General features: G+C 43.7%; 1 protein-coding gene across 4 annotated transcripts in view; it reads left to right on the top strand.

The window, feature by feature from the left end:
- Positions 1-14,268, top strand: part of DTNA (dystrobrevin alpha) — a 223,463-nt gene that overhangs the window by 32,482 nt on the left and 176,713 nt on the right. For 2 of the 4 annotated variants that reach the window (XM_042029067.1, XM_042029070.1), the window contains exon 1: positions 9,981-10,164. The exons of the other annotated variants lie outside the window; for them this stretch is intronic. In XM_042029067.1, coding sequence (XP_041885001.1) covers positions 10,148-10,164 — 17 coding nt within the window. In that variant the 5' untranslated portion in view covers positions 9,981-10,147. Of the gene's footprint in view, positions 1-9,980; positions 10,165-14,268 lie in introns of those variants that run through there. 4 annotated transcript variants of the gene reach the window in all.

Here is a 14,268-nt window from a genome sequence, read left to right as displayed (position 1 = left end):
GACATTGCCAGTGTCACCAGAAGTGGTATGAGCCGAGTTCAAACAGGTGGTACCGTCGGGCTGCTGTCACGGGGGATGAGATCATACATTCATTCTGTCTCCGTGATGGATTTGTCTAACTCTCTCCAACTCGAGCTGACTTTGATCCCATATCATGAAAAGCCTTAAAATAGAAAGTGGAAGGGAACAGAGAGGAGCTTTAATTATTTACTGGCTGGGTTGAATCCATACCTTTTGTAAAGACACTTCTTTTGTTGTTTTTTGGTCTATTCAGTTTTCATTAAGCCAAATTTAAATCTTTATGCTCAGCATTGGTTCAGATTCTGGGGCTGATTAAAGAGGCTTTTGAAGGAAGGTGCATTTTTCTTTCAACTCAGTTATTTTTCCCATTCATTAAATGGAATAAAAATGTTACTTGAACAGTTTTCAATATTCAGTCACAGTAGTACTAGGAGGTCAAAGGTACGTTTTAGTTGCTCTGAGCACCTAGAAACATGACACCCACCTTAAAACCACTGAAGGCTGTGCAGACAAAGCAGATGAGAAGTGGGAGGGAGGAAGTAAATGTGTGAATTCCTAAATTGACAAAACAAACCTGTGGCATAGCTGAGACCTGAGTCAGGTCTTCTACTGCTGCTAGCCTAGTGTTTAACAACAAGCCCTGCCACATTCACCTCTTGGGTAATGCCTGAGCAGCACGGGCACAGTGTGGTCATCTCCTGCCTGCATTTCAGAGTGGTATTCCCGGTTACAAATGTGGGCCCTGCCACCCTGAGCATTTTGCTAGTGTATGTGTCTTTGCCCTTCTCTGGAAACAGCAGAGATGTCATCTCCCTCTTTGAGCAGGAGGTGTTAGTGCAGGGGCATGAGTACAGCTCCTTTGGGAGCATCTTGCCCTGGCAGGTTGTGCAGGAAGAGGCCGGGTGCCATCCCAAGCCCATCTCCTTCTCTGGAGGCTGGATGGTGCTTCCTGTGGGCATGAGGGCAGAGGAGCGGCTTTAGGTGCACCACGTCCTTGCATCAGTACACTGGGAACAAACAACAACCTTACAGTTACCTCTGTAGTCTTAAGCAAAAAGCTTGCTTGATTTATTTTGGAAGCTACTGTCTTCTTCATGGTGTGCATGTCTGTAAAATCTGCATGCTTGAGTTGAGGCTCAAGGAACCCCAGTGCCTATCAATATCACTGCATCCACAGCTCCCTCACAAGAACAGACAGTAATGTGAAAGATAGTGATGGTTCAGAGAAATGTCCTTGCTTTATCCTCACTCTCTGTGCCTGTGGATACGTTAGCAGACTACTGTACATAGGGGAAAACATGCCTTTAATAGTTCTGTCTCAGCCGCTGTTAATTTGATTTCCCTCAGGTAGTCAGTGTTGTCACAAAGTCCTGGAGCAAGACTTTTTGTAGCAAGAAGTGCAAATAATTTACACTGGAATGTCTGAGGCTCTTGGATAAAGCATGCGCTTCTCTGAACAAGGCAAAAAAACCCCTATAATTTCTTTTATTTGGGGATAAATGTGATGAATTCAGTGAGATGGAAGGAGGTGCTATAAGAAGGAGCATCTTTGTGGCATCTGACAGCAAGCAGGTTGTGACCAGACCTGTGCTTGGTCTCTGTGCCACTCTTTGTATATTTGTGGCTGTTCATCATGAAACCTAACAGGACAATGTCAAAATAATCTGCAGTTATTACTGGCTTACTACAGGTAAAATATTTTTCAATATCTCATTTTTCTCTTGGAAGTTGTTTAGTTTCTGTTTTCAGGTCCAGTCCAGCTTCTTCTTGCCATATAACTTAGGCAAGTTGGAATTAGGTACATTGTGTCAGTCCTGTGGTCAAACTGCATTTGTTTGCATTTATGAAAATCGGGAGTGCTGCCTTTGAAAAGAATGGGCTTCATTCTGCCCCAAATTGCCATGTCCCATTCTTTTGCTGGAGTCATTCATTTAAGGGTGGAATTTTTCAGCAGGACTCACCTAGTGCTGCAGCATTCCAATGCTACTGTAGTATTGCATGGCTCATATAGCTTTGCAAAAGCTAAAATTTAAGAATTTAGAGCAGAATTGGGTCATGAATTTGCCTAAGTGCATTTGAAAATGCCATGCTAATTATTCATAACTGTAAAATTATTGAATGGATTTCTTCCAAATTTGCTCTATTTCATAGATTCTATTGACATTTAAATATAATTCATTTTATCACCGTGCTATATCATAAAGTCCAGTTTCCCGTATTTTCATTAGCTGGTAGATGTTCTGTAATATAGAAGGAAATAATACCTGGGGCATGGAGAAAAAAAGTGAGTGAAGAACATTGCCTTTCTGGAACTCACTGATTAGTTTTTTTAGTCTCATATTGCTATTAGGAAGAGATTTTTCGTTTTGTTTCTGGTACAAGTTGTGTAAAGTTCCTGAGATTCTCCAGAAGATTTAAGATGAGTTCATGGCTGAATTTTAAAAGATTTAACCTTGCATTCCAGCCTTTCATCACCTCTTTTATTACAGAAAGTGTCCACTTTTCCTGAAGGTGCTGATTCTTCTCATCATTCCTCCCTATTCTGATGAGTGTGCACCTTCTCAGAGAAAAAGTGCTTGAGAGACATTTCTTCCTTTGACATGGTTTCTACTCTAGCTTGGATTTCCATAAATTAGTGCTAAGAGGAGAGTGTGGAGTAACTGAAATACTGCTATGAAGATTGCAGAAAGTACACTGTAATGTTTGAACATCTGAAAATACGTATTTTCCTTGGGGTACAAGTTTTCCTTGTGTTCAAATAAATGCTTTCATAAGAGCTGCTAATGTCTTCCATAGGTGGTATTCAGTTCTGCCAAATTCTCAGCCCTCAGAAATGAGTGTACAGAGTGGGATTATTGACTGCTGTTGTGTTCAGGTGGTTTTTAGTTAGAGAAAAACATTCTCTACAACAGTCAGACTGTTAATTACCACATGATTAATTGACTTCATTACCATAAGCCACTTCTCCCCTTTCCTTTCTGCTTTTTGTTTTTTCTCTTTTGGCTCCCTGTTGTTTATATGTGGCATGGCACGGATGTGTGACTCGGGGTGGGGTGTTTCCCCCCCCTTTGCTGGGGGGTCTTGCTGTGTGTGTTCCTAACGCAGGATTTGGCCGCTGCCCTGCCGAGGGAGCTTCCTGGGCCTTTCTCTGGGGCCGATCCGGACACCCATCCGTCTCCTAAAATGAGATCATGATCTAAATCCATGTCACAAAGAGAGAGGATCGTGCCAAGGAGAGGCTTTATTCCCCTGCACCGTTCTGGAAGCGCAGGTGGAACCCCGGCAGGTACAAAGAGATTTGCTCTGCTGGACACACAGAGGTCCGTGCCACGCCGTCTCCTGAGGGTGGTGGTGGTTGCTGCCTCCTCATCATCAGCGACTTTATCTCTTCCCCAAGCCTGTGCTACCTGCAGACCACGCTCAAAGCTGCCATCCCTTATCCCAGCTTTTCACGCTGACATTTGGGATTTCTCCACAGGATGGGTACAGCAGAGGGAGCAGTAGGACAAGCTTCTCCCAGGCTGTCTCACCCTGCGTGCTCCCGCCCCAGCGCAGACCCTCGGGCTGATCAGACCTCCTCTTCTGTCCGTGTACCCCCAGCAGCAGCGGCACCCCCGAGCCTGAGGGATCCGTGCTGCCTGGGGGCCAGGACAGAGAGGGAAGGGGAGGCCTGTGTGGCAGGGACACCTCCCCCAGCCCTGCAGGGCACTGATGCATTTCAGAGAGCAAGCCAGGCGCTACTGGCTTTTACATAACTGATCTGATGGCATTCCTGGTGTTGGCCTATATATTAATGCTCCAGCTCTCATTAGCAGTTTCTGAGACTTCCAGGCCTCCTCTGTTCTTGCTGTGTATTTTTTTTCTTTATGGAGAAAAGTATTTTCCTTTCTTTTTCAAGTTTTTCATCTGGAGGGTGAAATAAAGTGAGTTTTATTTTGAAGCAGGAGGGTTTTTTTGGTGGTATGTGGGATGAATGAAAGAGGATTGTTCCTACCTGTGGCTCAACTGAACAGAGAATCTGTTTCATAGATTATTCTTTTCCAGTTCTGAAAAAAGTGCGTGTGTCACTCCAGCCAGAGTCATGTCTGCATGCATGCACTCTTCAGGCAATGGCTGAATTTACACAAAAAGCTTGTGGTTGTCTCTCCAGGCAAATATAAAGACAGTGTTTGTGGCATTTTTGTAAAATAACTTAATGGAAACAATTTTCAGTGCAGAATTTAGCACTGCAATGAAACTAAGGTGCTGGAGTGAGACAACAGAGCCATTTCCATAACAAAAATATCAATATATAATAATTTCAGGAATAAGGACTTTGTTTTCAGGTGAACATTGTGACGAGACAAGTTTTGGTGTTGTGATCTTTCACTTTTCTTCTTCAAGAACAGGCTCCAATGAGCTCTCTTAATTAGCACTATTCGCTGCCTTTTGTGTACTTGGTTAGAGCAGACATGAAGCCTTTAAAGCAGTAGAGGATTCTTATCATCGAGAAGACAAAGAGCATCTCCTGCTGGAGCAAAGACTATGTCATGAATCTTTGTAGCTGGCATGTGGGCTGTTTGTTTATTTTATTTTCAGAGTTTGGCTTTTTAAGGGAACGCAATCATGCTATGTTTGTTTGTCTAACACTCCTGGCCACAGCCAGTAGTTTTGAATTCACTCGACACTTTCTGCTAAATTCAACACCTAGGAAGAAATCTCAGCTATAGTGATTCTCCTTGACTTTCTTGAAGTGGAATCCAAGATACCAACCCAAAAAACAACAGGACATGCAACATTCCTCTCCTAAAGCAGCTCCCATGTGTGCTGGCTGCTCAGTCTGAGCTCACACAGCTCTGAATCAGCTGCACAACCTGCTTGCTGCTTTTTTCCCAGGTAGGGAGAAAATACAAAAGGGGGAGGGGAAGGGAGTGGGAATACTGATAACTGAGGGCAGTATCTAGAAGAAGAACAACCATGAAGGCCTGGGGAAGTTAAAAGTATAATTGTGAAGGTGGCAGTGCAGTTTGGCTGCATGAAGCTGGAAATGGAGATGGGCAGCACTCCTATCCTGACGGGCAGGAGTGGTCATGAGAGTTTAGAGGAAACGGATTACTGTTGCTGGAAGCAATAAATAGCGGAGGATCATAAATCCTGAGGTAGACAATCTTCATTAGGTGCACTGCTCACCAGGCAACTTAAATGAACTATAGCTGTCACTTCAAACCTTGAAAGTTCAGCATTTTCAGGTAGAGGACCAATAATAGATGATATTAGAAAGCCTGAAAGCAGCCTTTTTATTTATCCAGGGGCACTATCAGTTCCAGAAAGACTTTTCCAGGCCTCAGCAGTTTGTGGGCCTAGCTTTACCTGGTTTTTTTTTCTTTTTAGAAAAATATTTTTCAGTCTGCTAAAATTATCCATTTACCTACAAAACTTCATTTTTTTAAAAGTTACTCTTCATTTCATTATATCTCAGATCTTAATTTTGTTGATCAATTTGGGCACCTAACAAAAAGAGTAGTCTTTTTCCTATATTTAGGGTAAAGGTGAATGGAATCAGAATTGTTCTGGTTCTCCCCTTAGGTACTTTTCAATTGAGCTTGAAAATTGATCTGGTAAAGGCAAGAGTACAGAGTTTTCCATAAGTTGCTTAATTCTTCATAATTAATGTTTATACTTTGTTCTTGTGTACAAAAATAAAGCCAAAGTCTTTATATCCTGGCTCCTGTACACGTGACATGCTTATATATGATGATAAATACTGGTTTCATCCATCAGTTTGTCCCAAAAACTCTTACCAAAAGTATAAATACCAGACATAGCAAAAAGAAAGACATGTTGAAAAGTAAAACTTTATTCAGTAAAATGGAATGACTGAAAATATGATTTGTTCCTGAAGCTTCAGTTTGTGACCATGGATGATGTCCCTTCTTTCCCTATGGCTTGAATCACAGAAACATAGAAATCAATAACAGAAAAGTGAGCACAGAAAATCCTCTGTTGCTGCAAAACTGGTGACAGAGTATGTACTAAGTGCATTCCCCATTTACTTCGTTAATGCTTACCAAGAATTCAAACAATTTGCATATGTTTTGCAAATAGCGGAGCTAACCCATCTGAACATTTCCAGTGGCTGAGCTTCCTCCCACTACCCAGTGAGCCTCGTGGAAATGGCAGGAGTGTTGTGCCCACAGCAGTCAGACGCCACACTGGGAGACCAGGGCAGTGTTTTGCCCTGGGTGAGCCCATGTCCATCCCTTGGGTTTCCTTCCAGGGCAGATGTATCCTGCTGTGCTGCAGGCTGCATGGTGCAGGGGCAGCAAGGGAGTGGGTGCTTGGGGGCTGCCATCAAGAGCCCCTGTCCCCACCTGCTGCAGTAGCTGTCCCCTATCTCTTTAAGGTAGGCAGGAGAGAAGCAGCACATGGATCAACACTTGGCCAAAGCCCACCTATTGGACCATTTTGGAGAGGGCTGTTGCTGTATGCACATAGCTGAGCAGGCTTGGCTGGAGGTCGGCTGGGGCAGTGAGGGGTGTGCAGGTTGGGTTAATACTGAATAAACAGTGCTGGATCCATTGTGACAGGCAGGAACTGCGTGCCTGTCAGTGCAATTACGGTCCCTACTCCAGAGCTCTTACTCCTGAACAAACCTGTGCTGAAATATCTGCAGAGGTTAACAAGATGATTCTAAAGAGGAAGAAATACTCTTGAGTAAGACCTGGAAGGATTGAGCCCGTAGGGTAGAAGATGTTGCTTGTCCCAGTAAGCCCAAATCTTAAGACTGCCAACACCAATGAATTCAAGACACTGACAGACAAGGGGAGACAAAGAGCAAATTCTGTGCACATTAAAAATAGCTAAACGTGAAGGGACAGGTCATGCCTCTTAGGCACTTGGCTAAATTGGGAATGAGTAGGAAGTCACATGACTCCAAACATGTTACCTCTTTACACTTGTCACTGGTACCAAATTACTCTCCCTTCTCTGCTACTCCCTTCTCTGCTCCCATGCCAGCTCCAACTCAAGCTCCCACTCCTGCACAAGAACTTGCTATTAATATGTTTTCATATATCTCAAATCTAATGCCACAGAAGTCCCTGATCTGTTACACTTGATGTTATAAGCAACAGACCCTGCTGAGAGAGTGAGAATAGTATTCCCCCTCGCAGCTGTACACTTTGTGTTGCATGTTAGACACTGGTATTACTGCACAGCTCTTCATCTGAGGAAACTGGACACCTCTCTTCTCCTTTGGCTTATGTGATACAGTTTTTGGGCATCTGACCTCTGACTGTCTCATTCATGGGATTGGGATTATGCTGTCCATGTTGACATCCAGGGTTTCCCAGAAACTTCCAGCATCATTTTCCAAAGCTCCTCCCCATACTCTTAGGTTTTTAAATACCCTGTTAGGAGGTATGGGAAGCAAACAGTGTCCTTTTAGAGGATTCAAAACCAAATCTCTTTTCCCTCTGTATCTACTAAGGGAAACACACAAGCTTAGATAAAAGTGTGGATGTGCTTCTGTGGATTTCCCCATCCATTGTTTTCCCTAACACTTAAGCACTCTCTAGAGGTAGGTTGAAGTCCTATAAACAGCTCAGTCCTAATCCTTCCTGTTCATTTCTGAATCACCACATTTGTCCATTGCACCTTCTTCCACGGGGAGCTTCTTTCTTCCTTCCTTGTTGCCCTAATTAGAAAGGAGCCCTCAGCCACAAAGGCACAAAGACTTTTCTTTGTTCTTTTGTCTCTCTGAGCATCTTAAGCACTGTGCTTTTTAAAACTTAATGTTGACAGTTGGTCTCTGCTTCTAGTGATTATCTGCCCCTCAAGGCTAACATTTTTACAAACAATTTGAGAAAAAATTGCTTGATGTACGCACTGTACTGCATTATATGAAGTTGCACCATTTGAACGGGAATTCTCTGGCTCTGATTTTCTGTGCTCTGAGGGATTTACAAACCAGCAGTGTTAGAGGTGGTTCTGTCAGCAAGCAGTGCCAGACAAGGCAGCTTTCCTGCAGTTTGCTGCAGCTCCTCAACCTGAGTAATAGACACATGCCCTGAACTGTTGTATCAGGAATCCTGAGAAAAAGCAGTGAAGTGACTTCTTCCCTGTCTGGCAGGAAGTCCATGGCATGTTTTTCTCTTGCTGCAGTTTTTAACATACTCTGGAAGGCAGATACTGAACACTCTGGGTGTGGCTTTGCTAATAGTAACAAATTTTAGTGATTCAAAATAAATCTTTCAACTTCTCAGGAGTTGTCAGCTGATTTGTTATTTAATGTTTCTGTGATGCTAACAACACTTCCAGGCCCACAAACCTGAGCTCAGTCCAGATTAAGAGGAGCTCTTGCCTTTCAGTCTGCGTGGACGGACCATGAAAATGACTGTGGAGTTACTGTTGTTCATCAAGCTTTATATGCTGTATGTGTTCTTAAACACATGTATTTATATATATGTTATCGGGCAAGAGATGTGGAGTCTTTCCTGACGTGCGCTACAATACACCCTTCGGCTGATTTTTTACCCCCCCCTTGAGGCCTTTCCAAGTTTGACCAGTTTCCTTCATTAGCCTGAAGTATATGCTTGATAACTTTTACTGCTAAATCAGTCCAGCCTCTCAACACTGGCATTCTGAAATGTGTAATGCCTCATGAAATCGAGCATTGGCAAGGCATTTTCAAACCGTGTTTTTAGCCAAGGGATTCTGGGCACAGCTTGGCCTTGCCCCCTCTGCCCCAGCCTGTGCTCTCCGCTTCCTTGGCTGCATCCTTACAACCCCCTCTTGGCAGCAGCTCAGACAAAGGCTGAAGACGCTGAGAAACCAGAGACATTTACCACGTTATTCTGTTTGAATTGGTGTGACTGGCAATTGGTGTTTTCCTGTTGCAACTGAAAGTGTTCAATAATTCATACATTTTACATAAAGTCTTGTGGATTGTTCTGTTCCCACCCATGTCTGAGATAAGGCAGACTTGATGGCAAGCAGCATTCAACTGAATATGCATTTGAGCATTAAAATCTGCTGCTTTTAAAGGCTCATCTTAAGAGTCAGGGGTTTGTGTCAACGCTAGGGACTCCAGCAATCTCTGGTAGGGATACTGACTTTCTGAGTTACATGGAAGGACTTTTTTTCCCCCACTTCAGTCACCTAGAATGCTGCCATGAATCTGTAATCTAGTCACTTCAGAGCCTAAACAACTTTGCCATGCATTGTTACTGTAAGGAGCCACGGACTGACTAAGAGTGGAAGTTTAGAAGCTTTGTGTTCGAGATCTGGTAAAAACTTCTTTTTTATTATATATCTTATTTTGGGGCATTTGTTGTTGTTGTTGTTGTTGCTGTTGCTGTTTAAATGCCCTTCCTCCGTAAAGCTCCCTGTGCAGTCAGGAGCGCTGTAAGCTTCCAGGTAGGAGTCTCCGCCGAACCTTCGTGCAGCAGCGGGTGGATTGCTGCCTTGCCCCAGCCCGTTGTGCCCGGGATGCCCTGCGGAAGATGCGCCCCACGGGTCCCGCTGTGCGCCGCGGGTCGGTCGGTGGCGCTGGGGCTCAGGGACCTTGCCAGAGTGGGCACAAGCACGGAGTTCAGGTACCTCCCTCGATTTCCGAAGGCTCCCTGTGGCGCTGCTCGCCGGGCCGCTGGCCCCGGTGCCCGGCAGAGGCAGCGCGGCGGGCGGGCGGCTCCGTCAGACATGGGCGGGCAGCCGAGGCTGGAAGTCCGTGAAATCCTGCCAGCCAACCCCTGTGTGTGTGCGTGAGTGTGTGTGCGAGTGAGGAGACGTGGGGATGGGGCAGATGGGGGTGGAGTGGCAGCTTGGGAGGGTGGGAGGGAGAATGGGAGGGAGGGAGGTGGAGGGATAGAGGAGGAGGGGGGGGCGGCTGCCTGCGATTGGTAAAGCTCCACGAAGGCATCTGCCAGCAGGACTTCAGAGGAATGTGAAACCAAATCATTTAGAAGTTAAAGATAGACGCAGAATACACAGCATCTTGAGCCAAGGTTTAAATTCATCCCTCTCTGCCTGGCTTCTTGCAAAGCTCTGCTTGTCAGCTTGCCTCTGTCTCCTCTAGCAGCTGCAATATTCCCTAAAAAAATAACATCATTCTGGATACTTGGGAATTACTAAGGTGGCAAAAGAGATCATGGTGCATACAGTAGGGTAAGTAGGAAGCTTGCCTCTGCATGCATTTGCTAGGGTGGTTCCTCTGGGCTTTCCTGCTGTCTTCAGAACACTCTGGCCATTCCTCTAGGATGAGGTGGATACTTAAATAATGCTTATCCCCGGCGATTTAGCCTCCTGTTTTCCCCACATGGAGCATTTGAACTTTATTCCTCAGTGAAGTGTTAACTCACAAGGTTACTTTTTCTAGGCATACCTAGGGAGTCTTGGGCTTTAATAATTTTGCCATTACAGTTTGGAGTACTGTTTTCCTAACGCATAATTTTTGTTATATACCTTTGTTTTCATTAGTGAGACATGCTGTTTGAAATGGTGCTTATTATTACAAAGTTGAAAAGCAAGTTGTTTTCTGTGTTAGAGAGGATGTAATCAATGCTTGCTTGCTTGTTTGGCCATGGTTTCACTTACAAACTATTTCCTCATGGGTGAATTTGATTGCAACACAGGGTTAATTAAATTTAACCTTACTCGTTTGTTCCCAAATAATGCTTCTACTTGGAGTTTGATTTTTTTGTTTGGTTAGGGTATTTTTGGAAAAAAAAATAAATTTGGCTCTCATTTTCTCTGAACAAAGTCCTTCTAGCACTAATATAAACATGTGTGCATTCCCCTGGTAGTCCCCACTTAGACAGTGAATTTGTGAGTAAAAAAAAGGATATTCAAGCTATCACGTTCTTTCTAGAACTTATCAGAAGTAATTTCAGTATCTAGGAGATACATTGCCTCATTGATCAACGTCTTTTCCAGGCAGCTTCTGAAACATTTTTGGTGAAGTTGTGATGTTCGTGTACCCAAGAGGATCTTAAAATACAGAAACTCATTTGGAAGTTAGATGTAGTATTTGTTATATAACAAGAACTTGTAGTCTGAGGGTTTCATCTGAATTTGTGCTTTGAGTGTGTGTTGCCTAAATGCCAGCATGCTTTTATCATTTATTCTGGGCATGTGTGTTTTACACTCGTAGTAGAGGAGCTCCTAACTTTGGATCTGGTGTCAGTTCACCCAAACATACTCAGAATTCCTGACGTGTTCGTACTGCCCATAATAGCCATAGGAAATAGGTGCTGTCTGCGGATAGCTGAAACGCCTGACATTTTTGGTTATAGATATCAGTGCTGAAGGGATGCATATAATGGCAGTCTGTGTCATGCAAAATACGTGAAAGTGGGTGAACTAAAATAGAAACAGTTCCTCTGTTTCAAGGAAAGATGATGTGTCTGGTATGTTCTGGTATCTTTCTGGCGTTTGATTGAGTTCATCCCTATTGCTCAGCTTGCCTGAATTCTGCAAAACATTTGGGTGTCTTCGGGTGAGCAGATCTGCTGTGAAGTGTTTTCTGTGTGATTGAGTGTAGGGGATGGAGAAGAAAGAGATAGACAACCTTTAACGTAAATCTGGAACAACAAAAAAAACGGATGCAGGGATGAGAAATGGCATTCAGGTAATTTCTTTTGCAGTTTAATAGCTGGGTATTCTTTTAAGTAGCTCAGACTAGCTCAGCACTTCAGTCCCATGCTAAATTTCCAGGCCAACAGTTGCTTACATGAAGGAATTTTTTTGCATTACATTAAGGAATTACTGTAATGTTTGTTTTGGTATTGAAGTGGAAGACCTTTGAGACAAAAAATGCCAAGATAAGTAAAATTTGCAGTGAGGCTTGGTGAAGTTGTGGTTAATTTCTGGCTCTTGCACAGGGTTTTGTGCAGCTTCAGGCAAGCCAAAGCCCCTGCAGACCAGAAGGGGTTGGAAGGGGGTGAAAATACCTTTATTATTTCTCTGTGTTACGTATCTAGGTAGCAGTTCCTCGGGCTAGGCATCGTCTCTGATAAGGTTTAACACAATAGGCTTCTGTTTCAGATGCACCCTTCCCATGGCTGTGGCCTCCCCAAAGAGAGAGGGAGAATCCACAGATTTAGAAGTAGGGGTTCACTGCACCTTTTATAAGCTTCCTAAACTGAAAGAGAAAAATAGACTGACATTCAAGAGGTGAGCAGAAAATAGAATTAATGTTCCATGGGAAATTCCTGAGTCAGTTCAAAATTAAATTGCATTTCCCTACCGCAGTGTATTGCTTTTCAGAAGTTATAGTTCAGGAGCATGATGTTCCCATTTCATTATCTGAGACCTTCTCCCATAATTAAATGTCCAAGAGGCACTGGGAGCTTTGTCACAAAGAAACATGCTTTGAATTCTGGGAAGTGAAGCTGCCTGAAAAACCTCACTCCTGGAAGGCAATGAGCATCTGACCCCGGAACAGGATGTTCCCAGGGTAAAGAACTACATTGTGGTATTGGATTGACTTTAAAAAGTATGTTCTGGTCTGTCTAATCCACCTGAAATAATATTTTCCAATTGTCCTAGCAATAAATGGAAGACATTTAACTATGAGATAGACTGATAGTTTCCCATAGAAAATGTAGCTGTATTTATACAAATTCTAAATTAATATAATGTTGGCATATTTACTGAAATGGAAAATCATTGGCCGGCTGTTAGGGTGAATTTTTCTTGGTTAGGGTGAGTATGGTACTGCGTGTGTTCAGTGATGATGGTACTGCACACCAGCATGATACTGCTGAGGTTTTTTGGTAAGGGTGTGGTACCTGGAACCTCTCTGTCTCCTTGCCCTCCTTCTCTCCCTGCCCCATTCTCCCTCATTAGCCATGTGCTCCTAAGGTGACTAGGATTTGTTGGGAAGTGGGGAGAGAGGAAGGAGAGAGAAGGAGACATCACTTTCTTGAATGCTTTTGTAACAAGGTATTGCTAGGGATGGTGACACCCTCTTCTTCTTGATCTTCTGGACTTCTTGCCTCACTGCAGCCTTCCCTTCCCTTCCTTTCCTTGCATTTCTCAGGACCCCCAGTAATCCCACACAGGGGCGAATGGAGAAGTGCTGCTGAGACAGAGGGGATGGGAGGGTGAGAAGGAGCCTGTCCCCAGCCCTTGTCTCTTGCTGCTGTAGAGAGAGAAGAGATCATGAAGGTGTTGATCTTCAGGGGCATCAAGCAGGGGTCAGAACATTGATGAAGCTGATGCCTCCTGGTTTTGGGTACTGTGTGAGTGGCTGAGGTGCTACTCTGCTGCTGGTACAGTGTTCATCACTAGCATATGCCATGCTTTCCTGCTCTGAGGAGCTGACTGGTGTCTCCTAGGGTGAAGCACTGCTTTGTCATGGCTGGTAGCATGTCTGCTTCTCAAGGAGGCTGGTCATGGTCCCTCCCTTTTTGTTACCATTAAGTTGTAAGTGACTTTGTCATGAGAGTTCAAAAACATCATGCTTTCTGAGGTGAAAATAGGTTTGCAGCATTTTTCCCTTTAATAAATCCTGCACTTTTTTCTTTGCAAACCATGCTAAAACCAGTGGCAGGGATATGCTTATGGGTATTAAAAATCCCTCCTTGCTAGACTTTACAGTTACTGTACATGGTTCCTATTTTCTTTCTTTCTTTCTTTCTGTCATGATCTTTTTTACTTTTGTACAACTTTGCTCCTAGCCTCATCTTCAAGGTTTTTGCAGTGGTCATTTTGCCATAAATAAGAAAATGGACGTGTCATCAGGAACTGGTTGGTAAGCAGTTTAAGGACTGTTTCCCCAAGGTTCCCTGACAATGTGCTGGTATTTTTCTGAGCTCAAAAGAAGGAGCTTATAGTGATACAATTTCCTTTGGGTCCTAATGATTCTGCTCCCAGTAATTTGTTTTGGCAGAGTGTGACAGTCTGTATGGTGCACCACGCTGTAGAAAGCCTCAATTCTGTAATTTTGTCATTCTGTAAAAAAACACAAACCCACCCAACCCCCAAACTAATGCAATTATTATGTCCTGTGCAGCCATATTATCACCTCTGAGCCCACAAGTGGAAACCCAGGGAAATTGCCAGTCCAAGTGATGTCGGATCTCCTGCACTTACTATTCATTCTGGCTCCTGGTGTATCAGGGAATGAAGAACTTCTTGGCTAATTATTATCATATGCAGTGACTTTGCTTGGAAACACAGCGATACTTCCCATTAATAGGATGCTTAAAAATGCATCTAATTGCAGCTGTGGCAGTTGAGAGGATGTCTAATACCTAACAGTCTTGA

The sequence above is a fragment of the Corvus kubaryi genome, unplaced genomic scaffold (genome assembly GCF_017639235.1).
Source record: "Corvus kubaryi isolate FWS band 111438036 unplaced genomic scaffold, C.kubaryi_AGA036_p1.0 37312, whole genome shotgun sequence".
Taxonomy (NCBI): Eukaryota; Metazoa; Chordata; class Aves; order Passeriformes; family Corvidae; genus Corvus; species Corvus kubaryi.
The sequence above is the reverse complement of the archived record's forward strand: the minus strand, read 5'-3'. Positions and strand labels throughout refer to the sequence as shown.